Source organism: Uloborus diversus, chromosome 9 (genome assembly GCF_026930045.1).
Source record: "Uloborus diversus isolate 005 chromosome 9, Udiv.v.3.1, whole genome shotgun sequence".
Classification (NCBI taxonomy): Eukaryota; Metazoa; Arthropoda; class Arachnida; order Araneae; family Uloboridae; genus Uloborus; species Uloborus diversus.
This window is the reverse complement of record NC_072739.1, coordinates 40150535-40175213: the sequence shown is the minus strand read 5'-3', so window position 1 is coordinate 40175213 and position 24679 is coordinate 40150535. Positions and strand designations below refer to the sequence as shown.

The 24679-nt window shown below is 36.3% G+C and overlaps 1 protein-coding gene across 1 annotated transcript in view; it reads right to left on the bottom strand.

Annotated features, from left to right (window-relative positions):
- Nucleotides 1–24679, bottom strand: part of LOC129230170 (sodium channel protein 60E-like) — a 205024-nt gene that overhangs the window by 33078 nt on the left and 147267 nt on the right. Inside the window, exons 12-21 of the mRNA XM_054864572.1 lie at nucleotides 21355–21560; nucleotides 19629–19799; nucleotides 17203–17396; nucleotides 15554–15779; nucleotides 14249–14486; nucleotides 7902–7999; nucleotides 5244–5344; nucleotides 3298–3430; nucleotides 2356–2529; nucleotides 323–442 (exon numbers count right to left, since the gene is read on the bottom strand). Of these exons, the coding sequence (XP_054720547.1) occupies nucleotides 323–442; nucleotides 2356–2529; nucleotides 3298–3430; nucleotides 5244–5344; nucleotides 7902–7999; nucleotides 14249–14486; nucleotides 15554–15779; nucleotides 17203–17396; nucleotides 19629–19799; nucleotides 21355–21560 (1661 nt within the window). The remainder of the gene's footprint in view (nucleotides 1–322; nucleotides 443–2355; nucleotides 2530–3297; nucleotides 3431–5243; nucleotides 5345–7901; nucleotides 8000–14248; nucleotides 14487–15553; nucleotides 15780–17202; nucleotides 17397–19628; nucleotides 19800–21354; nucleotides 21561–24679) is intronic.

Sequence of the window (24679 nt, the reverse complement as noted above, 5' to 3'; positions counted from 1 at the left end):
AAATATTTTTACGAAATGAAACTGTTTATTAATACTAATAAGATATGTATAGAACATATACTCATTTTAAAGCTGAACATATATTTTTTATAGTATTATTTTTCCCCCCAACCTCGATTTTTCCGGCATGCCGAAAAGGACCAGGCAAGTGCTATTGAAAATCTGGTGACCCCCGAATTTTGCGACATGCCGGATAATGCGGGGTAATACGGTATGTATATATTCAAGAACAGAAACATTACTGCATTTTTTAAACTCATAAAGACAGAGTAGATATGTTTACTCTGAGACAAATGAAACAAAAATAAATAAATGATCTTACTTTCATGCCTTCCCATCTCGATATAGCTCTTAAAGGTCGCAGAGCACGGAGAGTTCGAAAAGCCCTCAAAACGTACAAACCGCTACCTGAACTTTCTGCAACAACGCTCACCACAGACACCTAAGATTAGAGATAACCTGATAGCTTAAAATGAAAAATTGAAACCTTAGATAAGAAAATAAATCATACAATATGTTTAAAAAATGTTTAGAACAGTTTATTAATTTTACCCCCCCCCCCCCAAAAAAAAAAACGAATTAAGGGGGTTCAATAGTTTAGAAGGCACAAGTTTACCATTGTGCAAAAATAGTCTTTTTTTCTCTATCAGTAGAGCGCTAACATACAAACTAATTGCATAAACATACATGGTACGATCCAAAAGTAATGAGCCTGACGTTCTTATACTGACACATGCACAACCTGCAGCTCGCTCCGCTTGAAGGCGACGGTGGTGGGGTTGTTGGCTTTACAGTGCAACGCAGGTCAGTTGCCTCTCAGCTTTCAGAGAGGTACTATCAGTTTTAACAGTAACCTTTACACGGTGGTGCGAGACAAGGCGATATAAAAAGTTCGTCAGAGCAACGAAAGAGACCAAATTTTTGCTTCCGCCATCCTTCCCAAACGTTCGCAATGCTTCAACAGGCGCTTGGGACTGAGTGTCTGTCTTATTCGCAAGTAGAAAAGTGGCATGAGGCCTTTCGTAAGGCCGGGAAGTGGTGACTGACGAACTCCAGTCTGGATGCATATCCTCGGCCAGTACCAACGTGAATGTGCAACAAGTGTGAATTTTTGAGCACGGACGCTTATTTGATTCTCTACCAAGAAGCAAAAGCACTGGGACTTATCGGAGACAACAGTACAACTCATTGTTACGGAGAAGTTGCGCATGCAGAAAGTCTGCGCGAAACTTGCGCTGAGAGTTCTGATTGAAGAAGGTTCGAGTCAATGGTCCTGTGGTCTTCCGACAGTCCGGATTTGTGGCCTCCTGACTTCTCCTTGCTTCCACTATTAAAATCAGCGCTGAAAAGGGAACTTTTGACTCCATCGAAGACATCAAAACACATGTCAAGGCAGTCCTTGCAGATATCCCGGAACAGGACTTTAGGGATGCCTTTGAGTCATGGAAAAGCCGCCTACAGAAGTACATTGTTGCAGGAGGTGCCTATTTTAAAACTATTATTCAGTTGCACCGATCAGCTCAACAAATATGTCTTTTTAAACGAAGGCTCATTACTTTTGGATCGTACCATGTATTTCCTAAAGAGTTACAAGGACCGTTTTAAATGCAAAAGATGTGAGTTTCTGAAAAAAAGGCGATGATTAACTAAATGTAGTAGATAAAATGCACCCATTTTAACTTAACAAGTGCAAAATCTATTTTTAGACATTACTGTTTATTTCTTCCAGTGACATCAAACTTTCCATGATCACCGAAATCTGACTAGTTGAAACCTGAATTTTCAAATCTAAACTTCTTACTGCTTTAAATTTGCGCTACTTACTGATTTTTAGATCTACACTACTAGTTGAAACTTGTTTTTTATAGTTACACTTTTTAAAACACAAAATGTAATACAGTCCTATTTTTGACCCTCAAAATAGCACGCATTTCTTTTTTCCTTAGTTCATTTCATCCTTAGAAAGTAAATTTTTTAAACGAAAATTGACCGTTATAACAGGGTGCCCAACCCATCTCCTTCAAGAGCAATGGTACCCGACGAATATCACAACCCCCCCCCCCCCTCCGTCAGGTCTCTGGGGAAGTCTTTTTCCATCCCTTCAACAAAAAAAAAAAAAAAAAAGAAAGAAAGAAAGAGAGAAAGAAAAATGCGCATAAAACCAAACATTTCCTAAAATTTTCAATGACACAATTTGCGCCACGACCCCCTTCCTCCCTCGTCTCTACATTAGTTAGTCATTCAAAATTAAGAACCTAAGTAAGAATTATATTCTCCACCTTACCCCACCTTTTAGCGATACGCCTTAGATTAAAACACCATAGCAAAAGATGTTAGGGTCGAGAAGTAACTTACGCAGACTATGATAAAATCCATCGTTGTCCACAGACTGCTGAAATAGACCATAAAACCGAACGCAATCCATTTCAGAAGCACTTCTATGACGAAACATGCGGTAAAGAAGAAGTTGAAGTAACCGAGAATCTTCATCAGTTGAGGTTTGTCGGGAAGGAACACATCTTCAAAGCACTAGGTTTGAGAGTAAAAAAGAAAAGGGTGAGTTTTTAAGTTAAACGTGTTTCCAATGTAACTTTAACTAACGAGGGAACGGTATGAACTTATTTCCAGATCCTGTCCGATACGGTGTCTATTATGTACACTGTTATAAAAAATTCTTGAATTTTACTGCAAAAGTTTCTGGCATCCATGTTGCCAGTAACTTTTGCCGTAAAATCCTTTTTCACTGCAAAATTTTACGACACAATAAACAAGAGTTAAAAAACACAACATGCGAATAGTAGGCTCGATCTCAGGACCTTCGTATTGGAAGGTGGCGTTGCTGATGACCCTACCAGTTGGGACACATCGAGTGAGGGGAAATATGGTGTTATGTGCTTTGTGCTGTAAACCACTTAGTGTATCAAATGGAGCTGAAATAGTTTATTTTTTTCGGTACAATTTACTATAATTTTTTTCTGTAATGTAAACACTCCATTTTGCAGTAATATTTACCGTAGAAGTTCCTTGAATTTTTTTACAGTGTACGACTTAGTCCTTATTTAGTAATAATATTTATAAGGTTTCCGAACCCTGACCGATACACCAAGACATACGCCATTGAAATATAGTATTAGTTGCTACATTTCAATCGCATTCTTCTCAAAAACGGGAAAGTTGTGAAACCTTAGACTCCCCCCATCGGATTCGGCGCCTCCTGGCAAAACAAGCTCACCCCATTCCCTCGTTAGAGATTAATTGACACATCTTGAAAACTAAAGATTTTATCACTTTCCTTACCAGTACTATACTGCTGGAGAAGATCAGAAGCAGTATCACCCACTCAAATACTCGGTGATTGACAATATTGAACACATGCCTTCTCCCTTTCTTCCAGTATCTGAAGAAAGGTCTATTTTCCGTGTCTAAGTGCCTAAAACGAAAAAGAAATTTTGTTTTGAAGTAAAGGTCATCAACGGTTTCATAATGTTTACTGAGTAATAAAAAATGCGCAATGATAAAGCTGTATCACGGCTTGGGGTTTCTCATTTTATTCGTTTCCTAAAGCCCTGGTTTCCTAGAAGCAAAGTCACCGAGCTTTGACGTCGCTACTCGGCGTGACGCTGAAATCAAAGTCAAGTGATTCCGGCGTGGCCACTCACGACGCTGATTTTGCTCGGGCGCGCATGCGCAGAAGAATCAAGTTTTCCTCTCGGCGAGAAGCGACGCCGAAGGTCGGCGATTCGCTCCTAGAAAACCAATGCTTAACTGGTAGACAGCAAGTGAGGAGACGCATTACTTTATATAGCGAGTTGGATGGAAGATCAAAGGATTTCGTGTTGCCGTGGCTTGGCGTTAGTTTTTATTTTCTTTGCAGTTGATAGATAGCGAGTCACGCAATCTATTACTTCTTGTGGTATGCGTTGCTTTTTTTTTTTTTTGCTGACCGTCAATCTTTTCGTATCTTATTGTTTTTTTTTTTTTTGGATGTCAAACGCGTTTGTTACGAGTATTTTGCTGAAGTTAGCAGATAATCAGAAAAGGTGCTATTTTATATCAAGCATTAAATATTTATTTTTTTATGTGCACCTTTTGCATTTTTTTGCATCGTATGTTTCATTAAACATAACGACTGGGCACATTTCATATTGACATTTCATGCTATTTATTTTTTTACAACTGCTTTATGTATTATGGCCAGCTCAACTTTTAAAGTGTGTTTTATTCAATATTATTGTTTTTTTCATGTATGATATTTAAAGTGAATGAAAAACATGAAAATAAAGTCTAAAACTTATGCAAGACTAACTTTAAGAAACATGGATAATCTAGAAAACAAAGAAATTGGAAAAGAGAAAGCTACAAAAAAAAAAGTAATATAATAACATTAATAACTATAAAAATAAATTAATAAATAAGAAAAATAAATAAGGAAGATTCGAAGCTTCAATCTTTGATTGCAAAATTTTAATTTTTCAAAAGCAAATTCAATGCTTTTGTTACTTTTGTTTTAAATCTTAAGTCAACTGTTTACGATACAACGGCAAACTGGCCAAAATTAAATAATTTAAATTCGCCCCGCGAAAACTATTACAAATTTTCAATAAACTAGGAATCCAATGAAACGTTCATGTTTTAGTTGTATACAAACATTTTGCCTTTACAATGATTGATTTTTTTGCTTTAACTAATTATAATTTTGCATATTTGGTGTGAACTAAACATCTGAAAAAGGTAGACTGAAATTTATGTCAAACGATAACTTTCAGAAACATGAAAAAAAATCAGCAACAGAACATCGAAATTAGTTTTATTGCTGATTTAGTCTTTTCGTAATACTTATTATTATTGAATTCTTTTTCCCTCAAGAGAGAGCAAAATACTCATTTTGTTTCAATTGAAATGCATATTTTAGCAAATTTTTCCTTCGGATGTGGGACATTTTTGTTTTATTTTAATTGTAATGCTTTTGTTTTTTCGAGTGCGAGAGCTCTGCGGGATAGTTATCGTTATTCTGCGAGGGATTTTTATAACGACGCGGAAGATCTTTGGTTGAAGGGGTTGTGTATGCATTTTAGTTAAAGAAAATGATTTTTTACTTAGAATGGAGGGGGGGGGGATTTTCATTTTATCGAGAGAATTTCTTTAATTTTTTGGACGCCGCCAAATTGGCTTAGCTAGTGCTCTATTAAAAACACTAAAAAAGTAAAAAATAAAAAAACACGTAGTTTTATATCAGGAATTACCTGTATATGCAGCTTGGACAACACTTGGGTGGTTCTTTAAGAACATTTTCTTCGTCGCATTTTTTCAGAGGACTTGAATCTCTTGAATGGTTCTGAGGATCCTATGCTAACCGAAAGAAAGTAATACTCATCAAATTTATTTCGATAACTGTAGAAAAGCTCAATGTAAGTACCAGAGCGCATTTTTAAGGTGTTTTGCAACCCTGTTCGAGAAATAGTGAGATCTGTTATTCAGTAAAAACAAATTCGGTATTAGTGTAGCAGGTGATCTACTTATCTAGTTAGCTCGTTACTTCATAGATGGCGCCCTTTAAGCTATAATTACAGAACAATTGATTCCAGACAAACAGATCGACAGACACACGTCTTCCCTATCCGAAAACCACTTTCCAATTTTTAACTTTCTAAAATTAATTAAATTATTTTTTTACTTCTTTTTGTTTTTTGCGATATTTTTATGATGCATTAAGCCGTCTTTCAAAAGCTTTTATGAGAATGGAGGCTAAAAAGTCTTACAAAAAAAAAAAAAAAAAACCTACAACAATTACAGCAGTGGAAATTATGTTACCTAATGAAGAGTTATTAACTGCAAGTTTTAATGTGACATGTGCTATTAAATTGACAGCATTCATCATAAAAAAGTAGGAAGAAAAAGAAAAGTTTTCTCTTTAAGAATTGAACAAATATATTTGTGCTAAAAAATGAAGAAAATATACAACGGGATTAGGCAAATTTGGTTGAAGCCTGCCTCAAGTGCTTCGGAGTTACAAGGAACTGCGAAATTGTAGGAAAAACAACAATTAAATAAGTTTGATACTTCCCAACATCGTTGTAATTCGAATCACTCGTTTGATTTTAACCTTTATCAAATTATCCAAAAATGTCCCAATTCATCAAAACCTAATTTTTGGGAAACTTTCCACATTTCGAGAAGTAGTGTTAACTTGGTTAACGATCTAAAAGCTATTCCGTATTTTTCTGCTGTTTGGGTTCCATTTTTATAATTTTGCTCCTAGTTTTTTTTTCACCCATTTTTATCTATTTTGCATTTTTTATTTGTAATTTGTTTTAGTATTCGTAATGCAATAGGATTTTCTTTTTTTTTTATTTCTTCGATTTTTCTTTTTTCGAAACATTGCGTTTTGTTCATTTCTCGACGGTTTTTTTTTTTTTCATCATTCTGCCCTTTTTTCTCCTTTTTTCAGCGATTCACGGTTATTGAAATCATCTTTTTTATTTTGGCTTTATTGTCTTAACCTGCCTCCAATCTGTTTTTTTTTTTCTTGCGTAGATATGAGCTTTGGAACATAATTTTCATACCTATTGGATCTATATTCGTTAATAATTTTCTCATAGGTGTTAAGCACCAATATGCGCAGTAGTCAGCATTCAGATTACACAGAATGGTTTTTATTTTAAACTGAATATTATTATAGATAAGATAATACTGCCGTTGTCAGGTGAAGGGCAGTAACTACGCTATTATCACTTTTTAAGCTGGTTGCTGCTCTCCCTCGTTGCTTTTGTCGGATGACTTTTTATCCATATGCTCACTTCTTTTGCGTTGAAAAAGGGGTTACTTCTAACACCGAAAGTCATGCATACAGTATTCCTGCAAATTTGAGCAAAAAAGATGCGTTTCAGACCAAGACTATCTTCGCTCTCGATGGACCAACATACTGAAGGAAGTCAAAATCATGCGTGTTTGTGCCCTCTCGCAACGAGTATTAACAGAATGATCTTAACTACATTCGCTGCCATTCATCTAGACACATCGAGGAGAATCTAGGAAGAATCGAATTTTAGATTTGATGCTATGCCACATCACCCCAAAAGTTCACTGATTACTCGTAAACTGAGAACTCGCATTTCTTATCATAAACATTTATCAGACAATGTAAGTTTGATGCTGTGTTTGGTGTGTTAACTCAACAGCTTGTTTGTTTGTTTCCTTTCTTTCGTTTTTTATAGTCCTTCTAAAACTGAGAGAAATTCTGTATTACAACTTGTATTTATATCCATCTCAGGGGCGGATCCAGAAATTTTTGTAAGGGGGGGGGGTCTAGTTTCAATGGCCAGCGTTATACTTCCAGCATAAAAAAGTATCAGTTAAAGGGGGGGGGTGCAAGGAGGATGGCGGACCTCCTCATATGCTACGGAGCCCTCCCCCCCAAATGAGATCAAATTTCTTATCATTTTAAATTTCCCCCTCACTCCTCCTTTCCCTAAATTTTGTACAACTTATGACATGGATCTTGGTGCAAGTTGCCTTTAATTTTCAGTAAGTCATATTTCTTTAGGTAAATAAGCTGGACACGTTGTCGTATATATAAACTTTGAATACATTTTTCTTTTAAAAATTATAATAAAAATCTCAAAAGAGCAATAGCCCAGTAACCAAACTCAGTCAATCCTTTGAAATATGACTTGATGAGAAAAAAATACCTTGCAGATAGAACCAACCAAAAAAAGGTTAACATTGATTTCATGTAATATTTTTTCGGATGTGAAAATTGAAGTTTAATAACAATCATGATACAATTCATGCCACAAGAGGGTCAGCTGACCCTTTGACCCTCTCCTGAATCCGCCCCTGATCCATTTGTCTACATATTTTTTATATATTACACAAAAAATATTTTATATGTATATGGTTACCTTTTCATGGAACTGTGCCAACGGATGTCTGTTTAGCGTTTTGTCCGATGCTGCCAACATCCTCGCAGAACCGTACTGACTCAATGTACTTGGAATATCTATGCAAAAAAATAAATAAATAAATAAATAGATAAATAAATGAACAAAAATTACAGTAACGAAATTTGCATTGAGAATTCAATTTTCGACAAAAACGTGTGTTTTAAGTTATTTTTTTAAAATTCTTTTTGATACAAGCTTTTTTCTGATTGGCGAGCATTTCTTTAACTAATATTTGACGACTATATTACTATTACTATTATTTGCAATTCTGAGCTTAGTACCAATTATCATACACATTCCGGCGAATATTTTTACTATTTCAATTAGGTTCTTTGTAGTGCTTCTCAAGCTGTTCACCAGAACACTAGAACCAACACATTAGCTAATGAGCTTTCACACTGAACTAATTTTAAACCTGACACAACGCTAAATCGCAATAGTAGCGCGTATGTGCCCTTATAAAGCCCTGGTTTCCTAGAAGCGAATTGTCGATCTTCGACGTCGTTCCTCGCCGTGACGCTGAAATCTAAGTCAAGTGGATTCCGGCGTGGTCATTCACGACGTCGATTTAGTTCGGGCGCGCATGAGCAGAATCAAGTTTTCGCCTCGGCGAGGAGTGACGCCGACGGTCGGCGTGTTCGCTCCTAGGAAACCAAGGCTTAAGCCCAATAACGTCAGAGGCAATACAAATACCTCACGGCCATTACGATTACTTAAAAGGGTGATTTCACGGTTATGCGTGGGACAATTTAGACAAAATTTTACTTACAATTTGAAGAAAAAAAAAAGGCTGGAACTTAAAACTTTGTTGACCCAGAGAAACTTTACAATATGCTATCTTAAAAATGTATTTATTGGAGGTAAAATGGTATGAAACTACAAATAAAAAAAGGGGGGGGGGGGGAATGGTGCTTCATCTATATTAATAAAAGAGAGAATATTTTTGTGTATATGTTCCCTATACAAATCCACAGTTTATGTTGGATCTCGACCACTTGGGCACCCGAGAAGGAACGCAGGGAGGTTTTCGAACACCAAAAAAGAACGGAACTTTTTTTTTTTTTTTAAGACACGAAAACGGCGTTTTTCTATAATAAGAGGGAGAAAATATGCTCGCAAAAATTATAATTAAATATCCATAGAAACCCCTGATATTTCTGCATTAGATAAAATGTGTTCCAATGTTCCAAGGTAATTAGAACGGGAATTATAACTGTTTTTAACTAATATCATGCAAAAATGTAGGTAAGCCTTCAGTTAGAAATTCATTGTAGATCACAGTCATTGTTGAACAATGACCGTGAACCTTTTATTACAATTTGTAGCGCGAGAAAAATCATTGAGAAGACAGATGTATTGCCATTCTTTTCTCCCGAATATGAACAAATAAAATTCCAGCTTTCGTTTTGCAGCTTTTCCTGTAATCGGGGGGGGGGGGGGAGAGATTTAATTTTTTTCCGTTTTGGTTTTTTTCCGCAATCTGTCTGGAAATTTTAGATTTTTTGTTGTTCAAGCCTGATTGTTGAACACGCGTCACTTGACATTAACATAACGTTTATTTTCGAGGTAGACTGTACAAAGCCGGCGACGCAGCTAGTAATAAATGTATAAAATTCATACAAGCACACACACACACAAAAAAAAGTGTCAAGGAAAGTGTAATACTACTTCTCCACTTTCTCTGCATTAAAATTTTTTCTCATCGGTCGTTACGCTTCCTTTCTAAATATAAGTTCCCATTTCGAAACAAATTTGCATATTTACTCTCACTTCCTTTGTCAAAATGTCCCTTTCCAAGTCGAACTTCTTTTACAGTCCATTAGGCTCTCGATTTCGCACATAAATCCGCTCACTCGGCACTCGAGTGGTTTTGGAAGACGCAAAGTAATGAGATTCAGCAGCTTTAACTCTAAAAGCATTTTAACTCGCTAACTGAAGTCATCCACGGAAATTTGCAAATTTATAGCTTTTCATGGGCAACAGAAGCTGTAGTTCAGTGACTTTCAGAATTTAATATCTCAGCTATTCTCGTGATTAGAAAAGCTTTCTCCAAGCAGGGGAGGGGGGGGGGGCAATGGGAAGTCACTGTGGCTTATTAATCTTATTCGGCAAATTTTATCTGGCGGATCGGCAATTCGGAGAAATACATGTATAATTGGGCTATTTCCCATTTTTCAAAAACATTTTTTTTCTAAAACAGCATGGTCGGTTACTTTTTTTCCTTAATTTTGACTTATCCTCTCTCTTAAAAAAAAAAAAAAAAATCTTAAACAACATTCAGCCGATGTTTTCACTCTCACTACTGACATCCCAAGTGAGCAAATGGATGGGGTTACCAAAGTAAAGTTTCAGGACTGCCAAATTTCGCTGAATGAGTATTTTATTTAATTAACCTTTCTCGTTCCGCTAATAAATTGCTCGCGGTGAAAAAAATCATTAAAAGACGACATCTTGCCAGAAAAGAAAACCACGCGCTTCGATTCAAGATGGCTTTCACCGCTTGAGACTTCATACGATGAAACATCTTGGTTCAAAAATCAGACATTTAAAAAAATTAATTAATAATTAAATGCTCGGAAAATTAAAATATTTTCTGGGTCCATGTTCTTTTTTTTGCTTATACTACCAATTTCAGTAATTAAACGTGGTACTTTTGACTGAAGGAAACATCCCCATCGCAGTTTTTAAATGCCTAATTGCATCTTTTCATTAGATGTACTTAAGTCTGCGTAACCATATTTTACCATTCAATAAATTGAGAATTTTCGTCTTCCCAAAAGTTCAAGTTTAGGCGCCTATGTTTCCAAGGCTTATCAAAGAATTAATACATTAAAATCCCGTGGCAACGAAATTTCAGGGACCGCAAATTTTGTTCGTAGTAATGAAGTTGCAATGGAACTCCAGCACTGTAATGGCAATTAAAATTGGACTGAACATTTCTTTCGTTGAAACAGATCTATCGTTGCATTGGTTTTCGCTGAAATGAGATTTTTTGCTGTACTGTTATTTGTTGTCTTAGTATTCGACAGCAGATAGAAGTGAAAGATTAAAATTTTTTCCCTCCTGGAAAGTACGCGTTCTACAGCAACAGAAAATAAAAAAACAAAATTTAACTGAGGCGATGAAAATAAATGGAGGGGAATACATGAATTTTAGGGAATCGACCAAAATTATAAATCCTCATATTTAATAATTTCGAAATACATTAATATTGCACTATTTTTAACACACATTTGAACTAAAAGAATAACTAAGCCGTGTTTTAATTAAGAGAGCTTTATATTAGATTCATACTTATCATTAAAATAGCTCACTATTACCAAAATTACTACTTTGATATTAAACTGGCCTCGATTTTCAAACACTAAAAGTGTTTTTTTTCTTTAAATTTCTGTGAACAAGGCATTTTTTATTTATTATTCTTTTAAATTTATGAGTAAAATAATTGGAATTTAGCTGGGCCATTGATAATGGTTTCTTCTAGTTGGTAGGACTTTCATGTAAGAATAAGAAGAAGATAAAACGAAAAGGTTCGAAATTGAAAAATATTTTCGTTCAAAAGTTACACTTTCTGGAGATTGGGCTAAATGTGGATTTACTCGAGCGTCCGGGGATCTATTGGATTTTGTGGTTTAGGTTATAAGAAGAAAATGTTGCATAATGTTCATTTTCAGTGGTGGATAAAGTGTCTACTGATATTCATAAATGCAAAAACAGTTACATGGACATCCTCGAGCGTGTCAAATACTGATGAATTTGATGCTCCAACGTGTCTCGAATTCTCAAGTTATGCGTATCTGCCGACTTGCGTGGTGGGTGTGGCCATCCGGAAGGATAGAAAATGAAAATAAAAGTTTTCTGGAGCGCGCGTCAGATATTCAGAGGGGAGGTTAAGTGACCATTAAAAATGTCACCATTTAAAAGACTGATGTTTTGGATGTGACGCAAGCTCGTAGCGAATTTTTGAAAATGGAAAAAAAAAAAAAAAAATCGTCATATGGATTTACTCGAGCGCGTCAGATTTTTATACAGAAGGTTCAGTTTGATTGTCCAGTCATGGTAGCCTAAATCTGACGATTATTTTGAGGCGTATTCTTAATCTGACGGCTAGAAGGAAAAAAAAAAGACTTTTCTTGCTCTTGCAACTTTGTAACCCTCTTACACCCTTGCGTTACTCTCGAATCGTCAGATTTTTTAAAAAGTACCCTCTTTAGCTAGTAATTATCCCACCTAATCTTAATCTCACGTGCATCTTTAAATCTGATGATCTTTTATTATTATTATTTTTTTACTTATCTTGAAAGGTCAAAAAAAAAAAAAAAAAACCTTCATATTGAAACATTTGAGCTTGTCGGATTTTTATACAGAAGGTTCAGCTTGATGGCCCAGTCATTGGTAGCCTAAAATCTGACGAATATTTTGAGGGGTATTTTTAATGTGACAGGTAGGGGGGAAAAATTTTTTTTTGTAACTTTGTAACCCTCAAACACATTTGCGTTACGCTCAAATAGTCAGATTTTTTAAATGTACAGTGTAGTCTTTTGCTTGTAAATTACCCACCTAATCTTAATCTGACGCGTTTCAATAAATCCAAAGATCAATTTTTTTTACTAATCTGACTGGCGGCCCTAGACGCATATGCCAACAAAAAAGGCCAACATTTGATGTAAATACTCGATAGGGTGTAGGGTATCTCCCCTATGTTTATCTGACGCGCTCGAGTAAATCTCCAAAAACACACTGGACTCCCCTTTTACCAATCTTTGTAGCCGATTTGTGATAGTTAGTCATGTCGGAATCGGTAGATTATATGTTTTTCGTGATTCTTGCATTATTTCCTTTAACATAAAAAAAATCAACCACGCTCGAGAAAATCCACACAACGTTTTTGTTTACAACTTTATGCGTTACACTCAAATCGTCAGATTTTCTAAATGTACTCTTTAACTTGTAATTAACCCACCTTATCTTAATCTGATGAGCTTCAATAAATCCAATGATCATTTTTTTTTCTACTAACCTGACAGGCTGTCCTAGACGTATCCACCAGCAAAAAAGGCCAACATTTGGTGTAGGTACTCGACAGGATGTAAGGTATCATCTCTATGTTTATCTGAACGCTCGAGTAAATCCCCAAAAAACACTCTAGGCTCCCCTACTTATATATCTTTTTGGTACTAAAACTATGTCAGGTTTTGCTTAAAAAATAATGTAAAACGAGTAAAAATGTAGTTCAAAACAAATTTTATATGAAAACTGATGTAGTTTCTGTGCTAACAACATAGTTTTTAAGTTGAAATGTATTTCCTCTTGCACTAAACTGATAAAATACAATACTCTGGTGTAAGAATGGTCTTTGGGGGACCAGGCCCGTCCCTATGCCGGTCCCAAGCCCGGGTAAATGGGGAGGGTTTTACGATGGTGTAGCATCCACGTATGTAAAACGACCACTCTTTACTTGCGTGTGAGCAGATTTGTATCTGCCCAATGGCTATCGAGTGGGACAGTGAGTAGGCAATGGGCACCACCGGAGTCAGGTCCGTACCTGGGTCCACGGTGTCTAGAGTCGTAAGTGGTTTAGATCTCGTTCCCTTACGGGTAAGGGGGCCCCGGCCGAAAGGTCAGTTCTCTGGAAGCCCCAGATGGCATAGCAGAGCGGGGTTCCCTGTTTCGTACCGTACCTCTCGCTGCTACAGTATTTTGTTTGGAAATATTTGACGGAACCAATTAAAAGTCAAGAAATAGGGAAAGGCATTAAGCACGACCAGTCAAATCTCGACCACAAGCAATGCTAGCGATCAAAACTGTTGCTCTGCTCCATTTCACCTAAATCCCATGTAACTTTAAAGATAAACTTGTCAATTAAGCTACTGTGAAAATCTCTCTTTTCTTGATTAATTTTCTTCCAAAATAAATAAATAAATCAATAACTGAATTAATAAGAACTCCGGCTTCGTTCCCTTTCGTTAAGCTTTGCTTACATCGCATCTTTAATTTTTTTTTTCTTCTGAGTCTACATTGGGCTCATTCCGGCACTCGCACGGATTGATTTCGCTTCGAACTGACGTCATATCTCCTCTTTCACACAAATCGTCTCCGCATAGAAATCCCTCACACAGCCAGTTTGGTGGAGGAGTAATGACGTCAATCCGAAGTGAAATACAACCACTTTTTTCTTGAATAGGACCTAAAGTTCAATTATAGAGTCATTGATTTCAATCCCTTTCTCCAACACTTGCGCCACTTCTGCATACCTACGCGATTTCAAAAGATATTTGAAACTTGATTGTTTCGAGTGTTATCACCTCTGGAGAGTAGAAACTTGTCCCAAACACTGTTGGAGGTGTCGTTCGACCTTCTGGGTGACATAGGACGCAGAACAATCCCGGGCTCGGACCATCTCCGTTTTTGGAAGACAGGTTGGGGTGACGGCCGTTGCTGGAGTGGTTCGACCCGGTCTAATTCATGAATAACGTTGGTGCGGCGGATGACGCCCTTGATTCGCTGGAAGCCTTTGAGCAGTTTTGAATCGGATGCTTCTTTCTCCTAGAGAGGCGAAAAGAAATGACGAATAGAACTTTCAAACATTCATTTAATTTTGCATCTGGAAAGGAAAAGATATTGACAAGTTGATTTGCAAGATAATGGTTATCTTAATGAGCGAAGCTTTAATTAATGATTACGTTCCTTGTCCAGTGTAACGTACATGTTTTTTAACTTTGCTTTTTATACCACTTTTGAAATAGCATCCGAGTTCCGATTGGATTTAACTACCCAATTTAGAGCAATCTGTGTGACTTTCGTCTGCGTACGAGCACCACAGAGTGTAGAAATCTGATTAGTTTAAACATCTAACGATAGAGGGGAGCACAATGTATTAACATTTCGATAAGTTTGATTCAGACCGGGAACCGAACAACTGTTGAGTTCAGCACCCCTATAGATATTCAATTATTGAGTTACTGTGGAAACTTGGAGGATTTGTCATCGCGGCTAATTTAAAATCAGTGTACACGAAGGGTCTTCGATCGGCCATTATCGAACACACGATACTTCAGGCCCCGATACCGGAAACTAATTCTCTGCACTTTAAGTAATGTGAAATGCTTATAGTGACAAAAGTTACAATGAGCATACACTAAGTAGTGAGTAAAAACACCGATTTAAGCACGAACAGTTGGCATCAATTAAATTAAAAAAAAGTCATCGGTAGTTAGGCCTCTATTTTTACTATTTGAATTTTTAGATAGATATTTTATCGTCACGACTCTTTGCTTTTGTCAGGTATCTTCAAATCCAAAGCTGCATATTTTTCAAATGAAAAAGGGACTCCCTGTAACCCCGAAAAACGCATCCGCAAAGATTTGAAAATATGTGCATGTGTTAAGTTGTTCATTTTGCATTTATAATATTTTACTAAGTGCATACGGATTGTGGCAGAGAAAGAGCTTTCTTCGTACTTCAATGCTACTGTCACGCTTTCCTGTTGCAATTGGTTACTCATTGACGATCATTCATTTCATCACTACCAATGCCTTTCCCCCTGATGACCACGGGCGTATGACTAAGGAAAGACTGAGCACTAAATCAGGAAATGAAGAAATACTCACCCGTTTCTCCTTAAGCTCTTGTGAATTGAAAGAATTGAGCAACATGGCTAAGAAAAGATTGAGCACTAAAAAGTTTCCAACCGTCAGCGCCACCAGAAACAGGAAGATGCAGACATGGTACTTTTCACCAGCAGCTCGCATGCAGTCCCACAGTGGTTGCACCCACTCACCACATAGGATGCGAAACATCATTAACAGCGAATGCCAGAAATCAGTGAAATTCCATCTAAAATTAAGAAGTTTATAACAATTATAGTCCTGTGATGACTTTCAGGTTGTTTAAGAGAGTTACAAAACTCAACATCTCTTCTTTAATAATTATGTATATTTTTTAAATTTCTTTCGTTAAAATTGGAATTACTAATATTTATTTATTTAGAAGCTAAACAGCTTTACATACATAGAGAACTGCGTGCCAAGCCCCTCGTATCCGGACACAGGAAAGATTTACAACACAAGAGAAGGAAATAACACCCGGGCACCGAAGGGAATCGAACCCACGAGTTCCGGCTTAGAAGACGAAGCTTCTACCACAGAGCCACGGAGGCTCCAGGAATGACTAATAGAGGTGCTAATTGGAAAAAATTGAATACATTACACACGTTTGAAATAAAATAAGCAGACGATAAAACCAGCTTCAGGAATATTGACACGGTAATTGGCGATTCTCACTGTCGCCAAGACTTTTGATGCAGCGCACAAAAGAATCAGCTCTGCGTGACTGCTGCGTACGCAAGTTCAACCAAAAAATCAAAATTTCCTTATCGGGTAAACTGAAAATGTGCATTTAAGGTGATATAGACAATTCGGAATTTTGATAAATTATGCCGAATGAAATAAAAAATTGTGCAGAAGCAATAAACGTAAAAGTTGTAGCCACTTGTTTTGGGGGTTAAAGGGAACTCCTTTATCAATGCATAAATCTGTCAGAAGAGTCATAAGAAATCAGTTGAAGTGGGTAGGGGAAGGGAGAATGAATTTTTTACAATCCAAAGCTCACAACTTTATCCATTAATAACGAGCTACCTTGTAAAAGTGTTTGAAATATTTTTTATTTACCAAGATTGATTTTCAGTTATTGTTTTACTTTTTAAGATATGCTTTACTTTTTTTAATATACAGCCAGATTTACAAACTAACTTAAATGGTACTTGCATCAATTATTAATCTTTTGATTATTTTTTTAATATCACTGGCTCCCAAAATATAGTTTGATATCCGGTCCACAAAGTTGATCCGTGTGTCCCGTTGTTTCGTTTAATGTTACAAATCGACAATCACGAGAAGTCAAAGTCACAACTTAATAACCAAATATTCAGAAATTGGCATCTGAAACATATGCATTTAATAAAATAAGTATGAGAAATGATAACAAGAATTATAGGTTTGTACTTTTCTGTTCCATATTTTCCTATGTTTTTTAGAAAATAATGAAATATTTCAAAATTTTATGTATGTTCTGGCCGCGAAAATAATTTTAATATGAGGTGAGGCCCTCGGGCAGAAACAGGCTGGGCCCAGTGTTCTGGGTTATATAGAAAAATCTTTTTGTGTTACCACTTTTCGTATTTTAAGTCACCGTGGTTCTCAATTTACTTATAAAACTATTATTATTACTGAACAACTAGTTTTCAGTCAACTCAACTCACCTAGGCACTGGCGAAGGTGCAAAGTTTTCTGCAGCATAGATGTCGCCGAAGAGCTGAACGCCCATGATGGCAAAAATGTAGACGATGACTGCTAACACGAGCGTCATGTTTCCAACAGCACCTAGAGTGCTGGCAATGATGGTGAGGAGCAGACGCATTGTCGGCCATGCCTGGGCCAGTTTCACAACACGAAGCTGGAAAATACGAATGTATTGACATGGTTTGAAAAAGAAAAGTACCTACTAAGTTTAATATTAGGGAAGGGGGTTTTAGATACTTTTGTAGTGACATTTTGGTCAAGCTTTGAGCAAGCAAGCATTGCTTACTGTTTTCGGTTGTTAGACAAATCGTCGGTTGATGTGAGAGCAATTTTTTCTTTTCGTTTATCAATTTTATTTTCTTTCATGGATAAGAGGTCCAATAGAGAGGAAAATTGACGAGACCAAAACAAGATCTTATTGACTTTGGAGCGACATAAGTTGGGATTCAGATATATTCAGAGGATAGAGAAAACCTCATAGTTACATCAGTGTTGACGAAAAATATTGTAGTGAAGGATTTCTTGGAATTAGTCTTAGAATAAGAGATATCCTACAGTGGTGGTCAGAATTATAAGGACAGCAGAAAAATTGCACAGAAAAAAAATATTTCTGAAAGAATTCGGTGAAATGCATACACAAAATGCCTTTTTATGATAGGAATCATTGTGAAATGCAGAATATTCGAAAATAAGAATTTTGCCGTCATGAATAAAAAAACGTCATTGTTAAAATTATATGGACTACAAGCGTTTTGCCCCCCCCCCTGAAAAACTCTAGTAATCAATAATATCCCCCCTTTTTTTCAATCACTTTTATCAGTCTTGATGTCATGGAAGTTAAAGAACGTTCTTGAAAACTTTTATCCTGGCTTTTTCGATGGAGAAAATGAGTTCTTGCTTGTTTCGATATTGAATACCATCTTTTCATACTTCGGGTGCCAGAATGTCTCATTAAGTTTCCATTAAACTTAGATCGAGCCTTTTGTCCGGCCAGTACAGTAGTTTCACGAAATAAGCATCAAGCAATGATTTTGAGGTTTGAGAAACATGTAACTAGGCATTATTATGCTGAAACAAATAGTTTAAACTTGTAATTAACGGTGATTTTGGTTAAAAAAAACATTGCTCAGTACATCAACATTACTCTCAGATTTTATTCTGAACTGCACAAAAAATATAGGTATAGTTTCCGTCCATTGCGAAATATCCACCGAGCATCATGGAGCCGCCTCAAAGTGCTCGCTTTGAGATTTTTTTCCCTTCACGAGTACCAGAAGTAGCAAAAACCATTAAGTCCATCCTAATTACACTTTTTCTCCGCTTTACCCATAACAACCCATTTTTGGCCCGCTAAACCCTTGGTTTCTAATGAACTTTAAGAGTCTGTCATGACATTAGTTTTACAGAGGAAACTTTTTCTCTTCTTGTAAAAGATGTTGAACAGTTCGAGAATGGCGTCGTAACTTGAATTCCCATCTAATATCTCTTGATGTTTGTTTTTTGAAGCAAGTTCGTCGTATCATCATTAGTTTCACTCACAAAGAAACAGAAGATTTCCTACCTTTTCGACTTTGTCAAAAAACGTGTTGTTGAGAAAGCTCTAAATGACCGATCTCTATCTCATCAAATTTGTTGCAATTTGACGTACGCTACATCGTAAAAATTTTCAAGCAACCACTTTCTTTTTATCTAACTCATTAAATTTTGTACCTAGCGGGATGATTATAAAAATAGAATGTGTTTTCCCGGTCGTTTACTAAGCATTTATATCGGTATGTAGCGCAGTTTGCAGAAAAAAAAAGCATGCAAATTTTGCTTTTTAAAACATTAAAATATATTTGTCCTTTTAATTTTGTCCATATCACACGGATGTCTGAACTCAAACTTCCTTCTACGTATAAGAAATTCCTTTGTATTTTGAATAAAAGTTAAAAAAAAAAGTTTCATTTACTATTAGTTACTAGTTATAAAATTTGTGTAACTTTCCGACCAAATACAGCGAAGATGCGGTAGATTTTTCTCCCGTCCTTATAATTTTGACTACCACTGTAGGAAAGTCTACGGAGAACCCTTGAGGGAATTCCTGATTGGCTTCTTCTCTTTAGTCGTGAGAAGGTATCTGATTGGAATCTTTGAGTGTATCTAACGCTATTGGTCGGAAGTGACATTTGTCTCGAAACAAACTACGATTGAGACATAGTATATCGCGCAATGCAGTCTCAAAAAAGTTTCGAAAAAAATAAATAAATAAAATAAAAATAAAATAAGAACCTTATATTTTAACGAATCATTCCAACCTAACATTATACCACCTACATGTTTGGTTAATGAATTATTTAGCCAAGTTGTATGCCATAAATGAGTAATAAAACGAAATAAAACTCACTAGACGAAAGGTTCTTAACACAGATAGTCCTCCGACAGTTTCGAAACTTAGATCGGCGAGGCTGACCACAACCACTACCAAGTCGAACACATTCCATTTGCTCCTGAAGTAGCTGCGGCCGAGAGCAAGCAGCTTAACTGCAGCTTCCAGTGAGAATATGATGGTGAATACCTGGGGAGAGAGTGCAAAAATAGTTTTTATACACATGTAAGTGAACCAACAATATGATCTGAAAAACAAAAATTTGCCACGAAAGAACGAATGCAACACATACTCAGGGATGATCAACCTTGAACAGTAGTGACTAAAATGGAACCCTTAAAGTGAGACCTATTCACATTACTGTCACATAAGAGTCATGAAAAGTCACTGTAAAGTCATTAACAGATGGTAGAGATCTTAGCCCGCGGAGACGTCACAAATCGACTTTGCAATGGCATCTTCATGTTGTCAAATTGTTGCAGTGAAGTCACATAATATATGTCACAAAGATGTTACGGTGTGGCTCCTGCAAGACGTTACTATTTTGTCACTTTGTAACTGTGAAGGGCCGATTCAGCTTCTGGGTTTGGAGGGTTGCCATAAAGTGTCATTTTCCGGTGGGAATAGCGAATCTGGGGCAAACTTTTCGAAATATGTCCGCCAAAGGTAGCTTTGGTTGTTTGGTTATATTGGGTCTTTTGGAGCAAGAGCCTTTGTAGGTTATACTGCGCATCTTTGGTTCCTTAAAGGGAGTTTCATGTCCCCTAGAGACTTCTCTGTGATCTTTTGTGACTCATTGTGCTCTCAGAGACAATGCATTTTTTTTTAGAACTTCGTTAACATGATTTAAGCGTTTTCGTTTCTTTTGTAATGAGAAATATATACATTATTCATAATGGTGTATAGAAACAAACCATAATGGTATGTGGGACCACGCACACCCAGCCCAAAGTAGCTTTTGGTCTTTCTAATATTTGAATATTTTCATTGAGATTTAATTGCTGGTACGCACAGCAGCAAATCGTATCCTTTACAAAAGGCTACAGGAGAACTGCATCCAGTAGTTGATTGATAACATAGGTACACAGAGCAACAGGTATTTTGCTGCCGGCGTATGTGGAATTGGTTTCATACGGATTTTGTGCCCTGAATTCAAATAAAGGATTAATTTTTGCCTTATGAGTTCAAACTTTAAAGACATAACATTTTGAAGTGAAATAGTGTGAATTAACATGGAGCATGGCCCCACTAGATGGCGCTGACGCTTAACGGGCCTTGACAATTTCTGACTTTTCTGTATTAAACCGATGCATCTATGATCCGCTCATGCATCCAGCAATCAATGTCAACGTTTTAAAGGTGTTTATTTTTGATTGGACGTCGCCCATTTTGACCGCAAGAGGCGCTGATAGGAACCCCTGCATCCACCAATCAATGGCAACTTCATGGAAACAGGAGTTCCCTGCAGCGCCCTCTTTGTTGCAATGAGTTTCAGCGATTGTCACGAGCTATAAGAATTAAGACATAGAAAGAAAGCGGCGTTTAGCCCCAGGATGAGGGACGTGTCGCTACTTAAGCTGCGATCGAGGGTTTTAGCTGCAACAACATGTTGAAAACGTTAGAGTGACTTTTCTTGATCGTCATGCGACGGGAACTCGCATGTCACGGTCACGTGACTTTCACATAAGGGTTCCTTTTTAGACACTGAACAATTAGGGGAGTTTCAAATTACGCTAACACTCACCAGATTTCCCAGTCTGAGTATTCTCTCCATTTTCACCGTCATCCCATGATGTTCGAAAGACAGAAATGCTGTGTTCAACAGAATGCAAACTGTGATGAAGGAATCGAAAAGTGGATCGCTAACAATCAGTGTCAAAATCCGTCTGATTTGTGCAAAGATGCTTATTGTAATCTGAAGAAACTGTCTACAAGAACGAGAAAAATTTCCTGGAAAGGAAATCGAGAAAGTAAAATAAATCAGCAACTAAATACGAAGCTCAAAACAGTTGAACAGAAAATTTAGTTTTAGTCGGACCGTCGGTTTGTCCCACCGTCACAAACAATTTTTTGTTCACCTTAGAGCAACAAGCCTCTTTGGACTTAGTAATTTTTTTTTACCAACAGTAACTTAAAAAGTCACCACAGACTATTCAAGAGTCACTACTGACCACAACTGTATTTATGTCGAGGACTGCATACTAAGTGCCTTGCCTCCATTATTTTATATACCGATAGATGGCAGCACCATCACCGGATCGAACAGTTAATGAGAATTTAGAACTAGTCCAAGAGCTAATAGCTACCTGGTGCTAGCACCCCCAGAGGTATCGTTTCACTTGGAGGACATCGAGACCACGAGCATATTTAACGTCGCCCAGTCACCACAGACTAACTATTCACGTTCGATTTAGCAGTTACAGTGAAGCACCGGTTATACGTTTCTCTTTTATACGTTTTTATCATCTATACGTTTTTTAATTTAGTCCCTGCAGAGTTTTAATACATATTAATGTATTCTGCTATACGTTTTTTTCATTTGTAAGCTTTTTTCATACAGTCCTTTCAGAAACGTATAAACGGTGCTTCACTGTATTTACTTACTACGTCAACTTGAGAGAGTCGTGTCATAATCACTAGCAATATTCGATTCAGTTGTTTTTTCTGAAAACCCAGGTCAACGTAAACATATACCTAAGACTTATATTATCAGTCATGCTCAACTTTGTAACTATTCTTACAAGGTCAACTTAAAAAGTTACTTCAAACGTACTTATCATATTTGATTTGGTTGTTAGTTTACTAGCGAATTTAAAAAGACCCAACCAACAGAGTTTGTTCAACTTAGTAATTAGTCTTCTAGTAACTTAAAAAGTCAGATAAGATTGACTGTTGTTCAATTTTGTGTTTTTTTGTTGTTCAAGTCAAAAATACTTAATAGTCTCATTCTCTTAATTTGTGATTCTGAATGACGTCAAAGTTGGGACTTGCATGCAAATAGCAAACCAAAAAATAAATGTTGAGGTAAGGTATCTACACTCTATGACACAAAATACCTGCTTACAATTTAAAAACGCTCAGAATACTTAAGCTGAACTACTAAGACTATACTTTCCGAGTCCAAAAACCTTTTCCACTGCATTCCACCATGAAGAAAAGGTCTCATAGAGTTTGTTAGCTTAGATCTCAAATCGCACACCCAGTTCAATACTGCCATAAATGCAACATTTTAGGTTTTGATTTTATGGAGGTATTGCAGTGCTACTACGTTAGATTTTGAAATAAATTATAATTAAACTTTATGAATATTACATAGATAATATACTTAATCAAGTTTAATTGCACAGTAAACTCTCGATTATCCTTTGTGTTTCATACTTTTATTTTATTTTAACTTTTTTTTGCGATGATTAACCAATGTATATACTGTCTAACCTCCGATTGTATGGAATTTTCAAACGTCCAGATAAGACGAATCTATTTGAATGAGGGGGGAAAAGTAAAAATTTGAAACCGGTATTCCCGCTCATTTGAATGAGACTGCTTCTGCAAAAGCTGGCATCGCTGAAAAATAATAGATTCGGCCATTTCCGGCTGCAAAACGGATGTTTGTCTTTCCATTCAATCCGTGGTCAGACAGTAAATGCACACATTTTAACTAAAGAAGTGAAAAATCTGCTTCTTGATATTCATATTTCTTTCCTCCCCTCTTTCCCAATGTCTTCGAAAATTCCAAGGTCACCGAAACCTGACTAAGTGAAACAGATCTTGTGACGTGACAACAAACGTGAAACAAACTACAAACTGATTTTTAAATTCATACTACTTACTACTTTAGACCTATACTACTTAACGCACGAAACGAGTGCGACCACGCTAGTTGTGTTCAAATGACCCCCACCCCCTCCCTGTTAGGTATTACCTAACTTGATGGGTTTTAGTTGATATGTTTGCACGAGTTCTTCACGTATGTGTGCGATTCTGTTGCAATAATAAGCGATCCTTGTTTAGATTTTTCATATATTTTTATAGGCACTATTATTGTTTTCAGCTAGAGTTTAAACGCATGCAAGTGTTATTGATTTTTTAAAGCTATTGCATACAACGATATCTTTTTTTTTTCAAACTTATTTTGTGGATTATCCACAGAATTCGTGTATTCGCGGTTACCGCACCACCCTATTCGCAGAAAATCGGGAGTTTACTACATTTTATTTCAAAGTCCGAAAAGTTGGCACTGCAATACTGTCTAAAAACCAAAAAATAAAAATTTGCACTTATGGCAGTATTGAACTGGATGCACGAAATGTTGAAGATGGTTTTAAACGTTCTAAATATCAGCATGCTTTTCACTAACATCTCCAACTAATATTTTTTTTTTGTTTACTTCAAATGATGTAAATTATAACATCGATTAGTTTATTACATGTGCATGATTACTGTTTCGGAATATTTTCAAACAAAATGTTAATATTTATGTAAAGCTAAGTGGATGAACGTGGTCTTTTGTATAAATGTCTGAATCGAGGTGAAAATGTTACATCTAAATTTGGAAGAAGATAAAAGGTAAAGTGAGGTTTTCTTACCACAAAATATTACGAAAATGGATTTTTTAATACATTAGAAAGCTATTTAAATTCACTTGTATTGATAACATATCGATTATAATAAGAGTTACGTTAAAGTACTCTCCAAAGTTTGTTTTTCACTATTTTTATTTTTAGCATAAAGATATTCATTATTATTTCCTAAGTGATACACTACAGTAAATGAATTCATTGGCATTGACAAAAATTAACATTTCCAAACATACATGGTTGTTGTAAAAACCTAAACACAGGAATTTACATGGACGGAGCAAGTCCAATCATTGGCTAAGCAAAAGCTTGGGACCTCAAGTCTCTTTGCTAAACAATGACGAATGGTTGACAAGTTTTGAGTGAAACTAGCGAAAGAAACCTGATTTCTTCCAATGCTTTTCTTTAAAATCTATTACGTGACTTGAGGCCTTTGTTTCACGAATGAAAGTCTTCACTCCCTCCATTTTATTTCTTCTTAATAGTAAAAAC